This window comes from Theropithecus gelada, chromosome 2, assembly GCF_003255815.1.
Source record: "Theropithecus gelada isolate Dixy chromosome 2, Tgel_1.0, whole genome shotgun sequence".
NCBI classification, from domain to species: Eukaryota; Metazoa; Chordata; class Mammalia; order Primates; family Cercopithecidae; genus Theropithecus; species Theropithecus gelada.
Genome location: NC_037669.1, coordinates 87,167,238 through 87,180,649, shown reverse-complemented (window position 1 = coordinate 87,180,649; position 13,412 = coordinate 87,167,238). Strand labels below are relative to the sequence as shown.

Below are 13,412 nucleotides of genomic sequence, written 5' to 3'. Positions count from 1 at the left end.
AGACTGGAGTGCAGTGGCACGATCTCGGCTCACTGCAACCTCCACCTCCCAGGTTCAAGTAATTCTCCTGCCTCAGCCTTCTGAGTAGCTGGAATTACAGTCGTGCGCCACCACACCCGGCTAATTGTTTCGTATTTTTAGTAGAGACAGGGTTTTGCCATGTTGGCCAGGCTGGTCTCGAACTCCTGACCTCAGGTGATCCACCCGCCTCAGCCTCCCAAAGTGCTGCCATTACAGGCATGAGCCATCCCACCCAACCAACTCAGGGATTTTCTTAAATCCAGAGTCCTCTTATCTTTCCCCACCTTTATCTCACCCTTCTCTTTCTTTTGCCTTTATTGTCTCTCTTCTGCTTAATTTGGTTTCTACTCCTTCTGGAGTGGTGCTTGATTTGGTTCATTTAAGAGTTCCTAATTACCAGATTGCTTGAGGGTATGAGGAGAGAGGACAATAAAAACAAAAGAAAATCAACAGCACATCAGTCTGGCCCAAAGGGCTTAAAAACAACCAGATCTACAAATCTCCAACTCAGAGAACCTCACAGTCTGAAAGGATGATAAGCAGCTAGTGTTCCCTATGAGCATCGTAAAAACCTGAGGCTTTATGGAGCAAAGAAAATAATTTTAAAAGACAGGAAAATGTGTACTATTCCTTATAAATATTTTCACTCAAAATGCTAACCTAGAAAAGCTGGGTAAACCTATAGGCTTGAGAGACGGAAAACCTCAAGATTGTGGACAATCCAAATTTTCTTACAGCAAAATCATGTCACGTCTTGATAGGAAGTATTTCATTACCTTCTGGGGCTTCAAGGGTCTTCTTATTCTGCTCACACCACCCAATGGGGTAGAGATCAGCCTTCCTGATGTCACACCAGAAATCTGCTCTCCGATCCTCCCCATAGCCATCATAGCGGAGAAGGAGCAACTGTTCACAGGTGGTGATGATGGTGGCAACCCAGTAGGTTTCAGGATCTGTTCTCACAGCCACCTCCAGCTTCATCCCAGGAGCAAATCCATTTTGCAAACGTGTGTCCACCTTAACAGGGAAATGTTATTAAGCATCAGACAAGTATCTTAAATGAGTATTTATTTGACCAATGTTCTTTTTTAAGACTTAGAATTCTGAAGCACTAAATGCAAGAACATCTCAAGGAAACCCTGAGAAATTCCAATTCTAACTTACAGAAGTAATTCAGACAAAACAAACGAATAGCAATATTGCTCTGCTCCATCTGACAATGAAGGAACTCAATATTTTCACCAAAGCAGTCTATAATGATTACAGAAAATGCTTCCTATTAAGTATATAAATTACTAGTCACTATTTTAATAGCTTTCAACCCATTGTTTTCAAGAATGATTTTTGCATTCATCAACAGGAAATTTATGAAGCTAGAAAAGTGAAAAGACAAAAATAAACCATAATGATAATAAATTAGTAAAATATGTACCATACACAGGGAGCCATAATTCCCAGTTTCCCTACAAGTCTATGTTTCCACCAATTACTCTTAAATAATATTTAATAACATCCCCCTTTCCCTCTCAAAACTGTTCTAATTTAGATGAAACATTATATGGTCACAAAGGTCTGGGTTAGCAAATCTGGAACTATTAATACTTTATGTGTATACCAACATTAAATAAATATACTATGAATAATAAAAGCCAGGTTTCTCACCATGGGAGAAAGAAGTGACAAATAAGCAAAGGGAACCCTGTGGTGTTGGACTGAAATCAGACATATCTGAACAGGGACATGACGACTGACTGGCAGGCAGATAGAGACAGACAGGCAGATAGATAGATGGATGAATAGATAAAGAAATGAACGAATAACAGAGATAGAGACAACCATACACATGTTTTTCCCAACTCTGTCAATTAAGAGGGACTACAAAAATGACAGCTAGTCACAATAAGCAAATATAGTGTACAAATTTTGATTTATTTCTTTTCTTTTTTATTTTTGAGACAAAGTTTTGCTCTGGTTGCCCAGGCTGGAGTGCAGTGGCGCAATCTCGGCTCACTACAAGCTCTGCCTCCTGGGTACAAGTGATTTTCCTGCCTCAGCCTCCCAAGCAGCTAGGATTACAGGCACCCGCCACCAGGCCCAGCTAATTTTTTGTATTTTTAGTAGAGACGGGGTTTCACCATGTTGGCCAGGCTGGTCTGAACTACTGACCTCAGGTGATCCACCCATCTCAGCCTCCCAAAGTGCTAGGATTACAGGCATGAGCCACCACGCCCGGCCTCTTTTTCATTTTTTTAGACAGGGACTGGCTCTGTCACCCACGCTAAAGTGTAGTGGTGCAATCTCGGCTCACTGCAACCTCAAGTCATCCTCCCACCTCAGCCTCCTGAGTAGCTGAGACCACAGATGTGCGCCAACATGCCTGGCTACTTTTTGTATTTTCTGTAGAGACAGGGTATTGTCATGTTGCCCAGGCTGGTCTCAAACTCCCGACCTCAAGCAATCTGCCCATATTGGCCTCCCAAAGTGCTGAAATGAGTCATCAACCACTGTGCCTGGCCCAAATTTTTGATTTCTAAATACCATCTTCCAATAAAAAAAACAAACAAACAAGGACTTCAAGGAAAAAAAACCTTATTCTGATTCTGAGATAGGAAAAATACAAATAGAGCCTGGAATATCTTGTGATGCCAGAAAGTAAGGAAATGATCAAAAAATGGGAGTACGTTGAAGGAACATACTAGAAGGATCTCACTGGCTACATGTGGGACAATTTGAGCAATAAAATAAATAGTGAGAGTAATGCATTATAACTAATAGATTTAAATAAGTATCCATGAGTACACATTGATATAAATAAACAGGGGAGAGGGAACAGATCTTCCTTAGAGTAGAAAACCAGTTAATAAATATTGGGAAAAAAAAAGATAGAAATAGAAAATTACTAGTAGACAAACACCACAGAGATAAACATTGCAGGAGCCGGGCGCAGTGGCTCATGCCTGTAATCCCAGCACTTTGGGAGGCCGAGGCAGGTGGATCACAAGGTCAGGAGATCAAGACCATCCTGGCTAACACAGTGAAACCCTATCTCTACTAAACATACAAAAAAAATTAGCCGGGCGTGGTGGCAGAACGGAACGGAAAGGAACAAGGAAAGGAACAAGGAAAGGAACAAGGAAAGGAAAGGATAGGAAAGGAAAGGAAAGGAAAAGAAAGGAAAAGAAAGGAAACGAAAGGAAACGAAAGGAAACGAAAGGAAAGGAAAGGAAGATTAAAAAAATAAAAATAAAATAAAAGAGATAAACATTGCAGGCAAGAATTATTGATGGATTCTAAAATACTATGATGAGAAACAGGGTATCCGCAAAATCTCAAAGGTTCTCCCAGTAAGATTCTTGTTAACTTTAAAGGGGAAAACAGCAACATTACAGTGAAAAAATCTGGCAGATGTCATGTAACTAACCAAAGTTTGCATCAATATCATGTATCTCTGATTTCATACAAGATAACTACAATATCATTCCTACAACATTATTGCCAAATCTGCACAAATTCAATCCAATCATGAGAAAAAAACAAATCCAAATTGAGGAATATTCCACAAATAATTGACATGCAATATAGGCTCATCAAAAATGTCAAGTCCATGAAAGACAAAGAAAGAACGACGAACTGTCATATACCAGAGACGACTATGAAGACATGACAAATAAATGCAATATGGCAACCACAGTCACTGGAAAATTCAAGTGGAATCCTAGAGACAGCCAGAGACGGAAAGTCTCACATTCTGTGTAAAAGTCTTCCCCCGCTAGTCACTACCTGTTCTATCACTATCCTAAACACTATGGTTAATATCAACTATGTTTCCACACTATGTTAATTAAATTATGCAGTATGAATATTTTTTGAGTGGAGCTTCTCTTGTCGAACATTACTTATATGAATACATCACAATCTATTCAGTCCACTTCTACTAGTTACTAGGTATTTGGGCAGTTCACAGTTTTGGGAAGCTACAAATAATGATGCCATAAACATTTTTGCTTGTCTCTTGGTACATACAGACATGAATTTCTAAAATAGATAACCAAACTGTTTTCCAAAGTAGTTGTACCAATTTAGTTTCCGAATAGCATATGATAAATCCTTTTGATCCATTCTTTTTTTTTTTTTTTTTTTTTTTGATACAAAGAGTCTTGCTCTGTCATCCAGGCTGGACTGCAGTGGAGTGAGCTCGGCTCACTGCAAACTCCACCTTTCAGGTTCAAGTGATTCTCATTCCTCAGCCTCCCAAGTAGCTAGGACCACAGGCATGGGCCACCACACCTGGTTGATTTTTGTATTTTTTGTAGCAACAAGGTTTCACCATATTGGCCAGGCTGGTCTCAAACTCTTGGCCTCAAGCAATCCACCTGCCTCAGCCTCCTAAAGTGCTGGGATTACAGGCTTGAGTCACAATGCCTGGCACCTTTTGCTCCATTCTAACCAACATTTTTGTATTTTCAGTCTTTTTCACATTTTTTTTTTTTTTTGAGACGGAGTCTCGCTCTGTTGCCCAGGCTGGAGTGCAGTGGCGTGATCTTGGCTCACTGCAAGCTCCGCCTCCCAGGTTCATGCCATTCTCCTGCCTCAGCCTCCCGAGTAGCTGGGACTACAGGAGCCCACCACCACGCCTGGCTAATTTTTTGTATTTTTAGCAGAGATGGGGTTTCACCATGTCAGCCAACATGGTCTCGATCTCCTGACCTTGTGATCCGCCCGCCTCGGTCTCCCAAAGTGCTGGGATTACAGGCGTGAGCCACCACGCCCAGCCCCCTTTTTCACTTTTAACCATTTTGGAAGGTGTGTCATGTATCTTATTGTAATTTTAATTTGCATTATCTGATTATTAAGTTGATAACCTTTATATTTATTAGTCATTTAGATTTCTTCTTCTGGGAAATACTTAAGTTCCTTACCCATTTTTAAATTCTATATTGTGGATATCAGTTCACTGACAGTTGTTTGTATTGCAAATATTTTTCTCATTTTCACTATGATGTCTTTTGATAAACAGAAGTTCTTAAATTTATTGTAGTCTAATTTATCAATATTTTTCCTTAAAAAGTAGTGCTTTTTCTATGTATATACATTTTTTGGGTATTTTGTTTTTGTTTTTTTTCCCTGAGACAGAATCTCCTTCTGCCGCCCAGGCTGGAGTGCAGTGGCATGATATCAGCTCACTGCAACCTCTGCCTCCCGGGCTCAAGTGATTCTCCTGCCTCTGTCTCCTGAGTAGTTGGGACTACAGGCGTGCACCACCATGCCCGGCTGTTTTGTATTTTTAGTAGAGATGGGGTTTCACCATGTTGTCTAGGCTGGTCTCGGAACTCCTGACCTCAAGCAATCTGCCTGCCTCGGCCTCCCGAAGTGCTGGGATTACAGGCATGAGACACTGCACCCAGCCGCTTTTTCTGTATTGTTAAACAAATCTTTTCCTATCCTTAAAGGTCATAAATACAACAAACTATATTATTATGTGGAAGCCTATCATAGTTAAAACTAACATCCACCTGGAATTAATGAAGTTAATACGAAGTTAAATATGGGTAAGGTTTTATTTGTTTCAACATGTGTATACAATTAAATCAGTACTTTTCTTGACCACTATAAGTCATCACCTTTGTAAGAAATCAAGTGTGCCTACAAAAGTGGATCTGTGTCTGATTTACTTTTCCTTAGAGGAGCACTATGCTATCCTAATTAAACTCGGTATCCAGTATAGCAAGTCTTCTCATTTTGTCTTACTCCTTAGGTGTGTCTGGCTATGCTTGATCCATGATACATCCATATAAAAATCAGAATCAGTTTGTCAATTTCTACCTAACATTATATATATATGTATTTCTTGGAATTTAATTTGTTTGCAGTAAATCTACAGATCTAGTGAGAGATCTTTCCAATAATGACTCTCTCATTACATGAACAAGGCGTATCCATTCATGTATAAAGGTCTTTATTTTACATCAATAATGAATTGGAGTTTCCTGACAATTATTATTAATATTTTTGGAAACAGGGTCTCTCATTCTGCCGCCAGACTGAAGTACAGCGGCACAATCTTGGGTCACTGCACCTCTGTCTCCTGGGCTCAAAGGATCCCCCTGCCCCAGCCTCTGATGTAACTAGGATTACAGGTGTGCTCCACCATGCCTGGCTAGTTTTTAATTTTTTTTTTTTTTTTTTTTTTTTGTAGAAAAGGTCGCACTATATTGCCCAGGCTGGTCTTGCATTCCTGGACTCAAGCAAATTCTCCCACCTTGGCCTCCCAAAGTGCTGGGATTACAGGTGTGAGCCACTGCACCCAGCCTCCTTGCAATTTTTTTTACATTTAATCCTAGACATTTTACGTTTTTGATGTTACTGTATTTTCATTTAGTTCCAAATATTTCAAAGTTTCCCCGAGATTGCTTCCTTTATCCATGTGTTATTTACAAGTGTGTTGTTTAATCTCTAAGTAACTAGGGACTTTCCAGCTATCTTTCTGTTACTGATTTCTAGTTTAATTTCACTGTGGTCTGAGAGCACACTGTATGATTTCTATTATTTTAAATTTGTTAAGGTGTGCTTTATGGGCCAGAGTGTGGTCTATCTTTGTGAATGTTCCATGTGAGCTTTAGAAGAATGTGTCTTCTGCTGTTGTTGAACGAGTCTATAGATGTCCATTATATTCAGTTGATTGATGGTGTTGCAGAGCTCAACAATGTCCTTACTGATTTTCTGCCTGCTGGATCTGTCCATTTTTGATAGGAGAGTGTTGAATTTTCCGACTAATAATATTGAATCCATTTGTTTCTCCTTGCAGTTCTACCGGGTTTTTTATTCGTGTATTTTTACATTCTGTTGTTAGGTGCATACATTTTAAGGACTATTATGTCTTCTTGAAGAACTGACCCCTTTATTATTATGTAATGTCCTTTTTTTTTTGAGACCGAATTTCGCTCTTGTTGCCCAGGCTGGAGTGCAGTGGCGTGATCTCGGCTCACTGCAACCTCCACCTCCCGGATTCAAGCAATTCTCCTGCCTCAGCCTTCCTGAGTAGCTGGGATTACAGGCATGAGCCACCACACCCAGCTAATTTTGTATTTTCAGTAGAGATGGGGTTTCTCCATGTTGGTCAGGCTGGTCTCGAACTCTCAACCTCAGATGATCCACCCACCTTGGCCTCCCAAAGTGCTGGGATTATAGGCATAACGTTTTTCTTTATCCCTGATAACTTTCCTTGCTTTGAAGTCAGCTCTGTCTGACATTAATATAGCTACCTACTCTTTTTTTTGTTTGTTTTTGAGACAGAGTCTCGCTCTGTCGCCCAGGCTGGAGTGCAGTGGCGCGATCTTGGCTCACTGCAAGCTCCACCTCCTGGGTTCATGACGTTGTCCTGTCTCAGCCTCCTGAGTAGCTGGGACTACAGGCGCCCGCCACCACGCCTGGCTAATTTTTTTGTATTATTAGTAGAGACGGGGTTTCACTGTGTTAGCCAGGATGGTCTCGATCTCCTGACCTCGTGATCCACCCGCCTCAGCCTCCCAAAGTGCTGGGATTACAGGTGTGAGCCACCGCGCCCGGCCTACTCTTTTTTTTTTTTGTTAGTGTTAGCACGGTATATCTTTCTCCATCCATTTACTTGTAACCTATATGTCTCTTTATATTTAAAGTGTTTTTATTATAAACAACATATAGTTGGGTCATATTTTTTTATCCACTCTGATAATCTCCGTCTTTTTAACAGTGCATTTAGACCACTGACGTTCAAAGTGATTACTGATATAGTTGGATTAATATCTACCACATATGTTAGTGTTTTCTATTTGTTGCCTTGTTCTTTGTTTCTATTTTGTCTTCCACTCTTTATCTGCCTTCTGTGGTTTTAAATAAGCATTTTATAATATTCTGCTTTGCCTTCTTAGCATATTATATTTTTCTAACTGTTTTTAGTAGTTGCCCTAGAGCTTACAATATACATTTAAACTAATGCAAATCCACTTGGTGATTTTAAAAAAACCCTTATAATAACAATTCTAATTCTGCCATTTCTTCCCCGGTATCATTGCTACCATTTATATAGATAAGCATGCCTTAGCATATATTTATACATAAGCATACATAATCAAATAAATTGTTGCTGTCATTACTTTTTTTGTTTGTTTTTTGAGATGCAGTCTCGCTCTGTCACCCAAGCTGGAGTGCAATGGTGCAATCTCAGCTCACTGCAACCTCCGCCTCCCAGGTTCAAGCAATTCTCCTGCCTCAGCCTCCCAAGCAGCTGGAATTACAGGCACCCACCATCATCCTTGTCTAATTTTTGTATTTTTGTAGAGACGAGGTTTCACCATGTTAGCCAGGCTGGTCTTGAACTCCTGACCTCAGGTGATCCTCCCGCCATGGCCCCCCAAAATGCTGGGATTACAGGCATGAGCCACCGTGCCTGGCTTCTATCATTATTTTGAATAAACTGTTACATGTTCCCTCAATAAAGAATAAGAAATATTGGGACAGGCATGGTGGCTCATGCCATAATCCCAACATTTTGGGAGGCCAAGGCAGGAGGTTCACTTGAGGCCAAGAGTTCAAGACCAGCCTGGGCAACGTAGTAAGACCCATCTCTACCAAAAAATATATATATTTTTAAGTTAGTTAAGCATGGTGGTGGGCATCTGTAGTCTCAGCTACTCTGGAGGCTGAGGCAGAAGGATTGCTTGAGCCTGCTGCAGTGAGCTAGGATCACACCACTGCACTCCAGTCTGGGCAACAGAGCAAGACTCTTATCTCTAATAAATATTAAAAACAAAAAGGAGAAGAAGAAAAAAAAATCAAAGGTTTTCTTTTGCATTTTAAAATTCCTTCTTCAAAACAAAAAAACACACACACATTCCTTCTCTAACACTCTTTTTTTTTTTTCCTTCCTCAGAAACCATATGCAGGCAAGGACAGAGAGGAGTGAAATACTTAAGGCATTTAAAGCAAACAGCCACTAATTTAGAACTGTGTATCAAGCAAAATTATCCTTAAAAAGTACTAAAGATTTTCTCAGGCAAACAAAAATTAAGGGATTCTGTCACTAGTAGACCTGCCTTACAAGAAATATTAAAAGAAATTTTTTTTTTTTTTTTGAGATGGCATTTTGCTCTTGTTGCCCAGGCTGGAGTGCAATGGCACAATTTTGGCTCACTGCAACCTCCGCCTCCTGGGTTCAAGCGATTCTCCTGCCTCAGTCTCCCGAGTAGCTGGGATTACAGGTGCTTGCCACCATGGCTGGCTAATTTTTGTAGTTTTAGTAGAGAAGGAGTTTCATCATGTTGGCCAGGCTGGTCTCGAACTTCTGACCTCAGGTGATCCGCCCACCGCAGCCTCCCAGAGTGCTGGCATTACAGGCATGAGCCACCGCACCTGGCCCAATTCTTTACAAAGAAGGAAAATTATATCAGTCAGAAACTCAGATCTACATAAAAAAAGGAAGCACATCAGAAAAGAAATAAAAGAAGGTAAAATAGAATCTTTAATTTTTCTTTTTACTTTTTTTTTTGAGACAGAATCTACTGTCGCCAGGATGGAGTGCAGTGGCACAATCATAGCTCACTGCAACCTCAGCCTCCAGGAGTCAAGCGATCCTCCCACTTCAGCCTCTCTAGTAGCTAGGACTTGTAGTACATGCCACCACGCCCAGGTAATTTTTAAATTTTTTGTAGAGACAGGGTCTCACTACATTGATCAGCCTGGTGTTGAACTCCTGGGCTCCAACAATCTTCCCACCGTGGCCTCCCAAAGTGCTGGGATTACAGGCATGAGCCACTGTGCCCAGTCTAATTTTTCTTATTCTGAATTGAACTATCAGATAATTGCTTGTTCAAAATAATAATAGCAACAAAGTATTTGGTGATCATAGCTTATGAATATTATAGCTTATAAATTAATGAATGACAGCAATGTTATAAGAGACATGAGGGAGGAATTGGTAATACTTTGGTATAAGCTACTTGCACTACCTGTGAAGTGGTATAGTGTTACTTGAAAGAGGACTTGGATTAGTTGTAAATGTACACTGCAAACTCAAGGGCAACCACTAAAAAGAAAATAGAAAACATGTTAAGAGCACAGTGATAAGTTAAACAAGACAGACAAAAAAGGACAAATACTACACAATTCTTATGTGAGGTACACAGAAAGAAGAGAGGTTACCGGGGTGTCAGGGAAGGACAGAATAGAAAGTATTTAGTGTATACAGTTTCTACTTGAGATGAGAAAAAAAAGTTCTGTTGATGGATGTACAACATTGTAAATGTAATTAATGTCACTGAACTATGCACTTAAAATTATTAAAATGAGGTCAGGTACAGTTGTTCACACTTGTAATCTCAGAACTTTGGGAGGTCAATGCAGGAGGACTGCTTGAGCCCAAGGGTTTGAGACCAGCCTGGGCAGCACAGTGAGACCCTGTCTCTACAAAAAAAAAAAAAAAAAAAAAAAAAAAATTAGCCAGGCATGGTGGTGCATGCCTGTAGTCCTATCTGCTCAGGATGCTGGGGTGGGAGGATTGCTTGAGCCTAGGGGTTCAAGGTTACAATAAGCTATGATTGCACCACTACATGCCAGCCTGGGCAGGGTTTTACTTTTATAAGATCCTGTCTATAAAAATAAATAAATAATTTTTAAAAAGTATTAAAATGGCAAATTTTATGTATATATTACAATTTTTTTTTAATGTAGTGGTTGCCGAAAGGTTTTCAATATGCATCTTTAATTACAGTCTACTTACAAATGACATTTTACCACTTCACATGTTATATAAAGATCTTAGAATGGTATACTCCCAATTCTCTTTTCCATCATTTGTGTTATTACAGTTACATATGCTATACACACACAGTAAATTTCTACTAGTTTTGCTTCAAAGTTATCTTTTAGAGATACTGAAATTAAGAAAAAATGAACTTTGCATCTATCTACATTTATACCACTCCCATAATTCTTTGTGTAGATCCAAGTTTCTGTCTTATATCAAATTCCTTCTGTCTTAAGAAGTTTCCTTACTGTTTTTTGTAGTGCAGGTCTCCTGGTAATAAATTCCCTTACTTTCTGTTTTCCTTTAAAAAGTCTTTATTTCTCCTTCACTTTTGGATGAAATTTTTGCTAGATATAGAATTTCGGGTTAAGTTTTTTTCTTTCAACATCTTAAAAATCTTACCCAACTATCTGGGTTGCATAGTGTCTGAAAAGAATTTTCCTCTTTCTCTTTGGTTCTCAGTAGTCTGAATGTGATGTGTCTGGGCGGGTTTTATTTGTTTAGTAATTATTCTGTTTGCATTCTCTGAGTTTCGTGGATCTGTGGTATAGTATCTTTCTTTTCTTTGGAAAATTGTCCATCTCATCAAATATCTTTTCCTCGCTCTTTTTCCTTCTGAGATTCCAATTACAAATATATTACACTTTTTGATATTACCTCACACTGTTGGTTGCTGTGGTCTCTTTTAAATTCCCACTCTTTTTTTCTCTTTGTATTTCAATCTGGGCTATTTCTAATGATCTGTCTTCAAGTTCACGGATCTTTTCCTCAGTTATGTCAAATCTACTGGTGAGCCTACCAAAGGCATTCAACTTTGTTATCACATTTTTCATTTCTATTATTTCTATTTCATTTTTTCTAATAGCTTCCACGTCTGCAGGAATTCCTTTTCTGTTCATGCATGTTCTCCACCTATTCTGCTAGAGCTTTTAACATGTTAATCACAGTTTTAAAATTCCAACATCTAGGTCATATGAGTCTAGTTCTGTTGATTGCTTTGTCTTTTGACACTTTGCTGTTTGTCTCTTGTTTCTTTATGTGTCCCATAACATTTGGTTGGAAGTCAGACATTATGTATAGAACAGTCAAGACTGAGGCAAATAGTATTTATGCCTGGAAATGGGCATGTTTCTTCCTTTCTTAGGCCTTTAGTTTGAGAGAGAAAGTTAAGTTAATCTAGTTGGAAGTGAAGCTGGATTTGTGTTTTATTGTTGCTATGGTGCATTCACAAGTACACCACAGGCTCCAAATTCCTCTAGTATTATCTAGGATTTAGGGTATAGCTCATTTGCCAGAGGGTTTTTCTTTTTATCTCAATGTCTGCTGTTCCACCCTCAGATTTAGGTCTTTTGTTGGTGACTGCACCTCAGAGACCATCTCTTCCATGCTCTTGCCTCTCCCATACAACAGACCGCCATTTTTCAACACTCTAACTTGGTGGTGAGGAACAGGTAGGGGAGAGTACTCCCTGAGATTCAGCCACAGTCTTGGAGGCTCTTTGCCCCTGGGTCTAGAGGGTGAGAACTTCTCAGTGATCCTACCTGTCCCTCAACCTCAACTGCAGGGAATCCATAATGCTACAGTATGTATTCCTATCCCTCTCCCAAGGTACAGAGGGCTTATTTTCCCTTCTATTCTATTTTGCGGGTATAATAGGTCTGTATCTTTGTCGCAGGATTATTAAGAGTTTGTAATCCTTCCCTAACAGTTTAAAGTTTTTGTCCTAGAGCATGCAGGTAACACTTAGTGCCTTTCCCACAGCGGGTGCCTTTCCTTCCACCAGAATGCACATGAACAAGGCTTTTTCACTCTTTGATACGCTTTCTCCCTGCAAATCTGATTGATCTCTAATTCCTCCTTCCTGTGTTCCAAACTGGATCCTGTAAAACTCTTGCCATAGGCCTGCACATCCATCTCCTTTGATTTGGAGATCTGAGTTCTACCAGCTTTGCCTATGATCTGCTAGCCACAAGCATCCCATCTCAGAATCTTCCCACACTCACGCGTGATTTTCACTGTATTTGGCAGCCCTTCACCACAGATTACGATTCAGATTTACTAATATTTCCTACATTTGACAATAAAGAAGTTTTGCATTTGTTTTCCACTCTCCTGGTGGCTTTGTCATTCAAAGAGGAAGAGGTGAAATCTGTTTCTTTAACATGACTTTTTTAGAACCAGAATCTTTGTAAGAAATTTTTATCTCCATTTGAATATCAGTACAAATAAATAAGCTTGGGTACACACATATCAGAATAATAACAACATCAAAAACAAGAATTCGAAGGTATTATATAACCACTAAACAGGCTTTCCATGTTAAAAAAGAATACTGAAAACAATTACAAAAGATTAACCTCCTGGCTAACACGGTGAAACCCCATCTCTACTAAAAAATACAAAAAACTAGCCGGGCGAGGTGGCGGGCGCCTGTAGTCCCGGCTACTCAGGAGGCTGAGGCAGGAGAATGGCGTAAACCCGGGAGGCAGAGCTTGCAGTGAGCTGAGATCCGGCCACTGCACCCCAGCCTGGACGACAGAGCAAGACTCCGTCTCGGGAAAAAAAAAAAAAGATTAATCAATTCAATATGAAATAAAATCCTTATCTGAAA

General features: G+C 39.7%; 1 protein-coding gene across 2 annotated transcripts in view; it reads right to left on the bottom strand.

The window, feature by feature from the left end:
- Nucleotides 1-13,412, bottom strand: part of SFMBT1 (Scm like with four mbt domains 1) — a 148,571-nt gene that overhangs the window by 35,020 nt on the left and 100,139 nt on the right. For both annotated transcript variants that reach the window (XM_025376088.1, XM_025376089.1), the window contains exon 4: nt 798-1,038. In XM_025376088.1, coding sequence (XP_025231873.1) covers nt 798-1,038 — 241 coding nt within the window. The remainder of the gene's footprint in view (nt 1-797; nt 1,039-13,412) is intronic.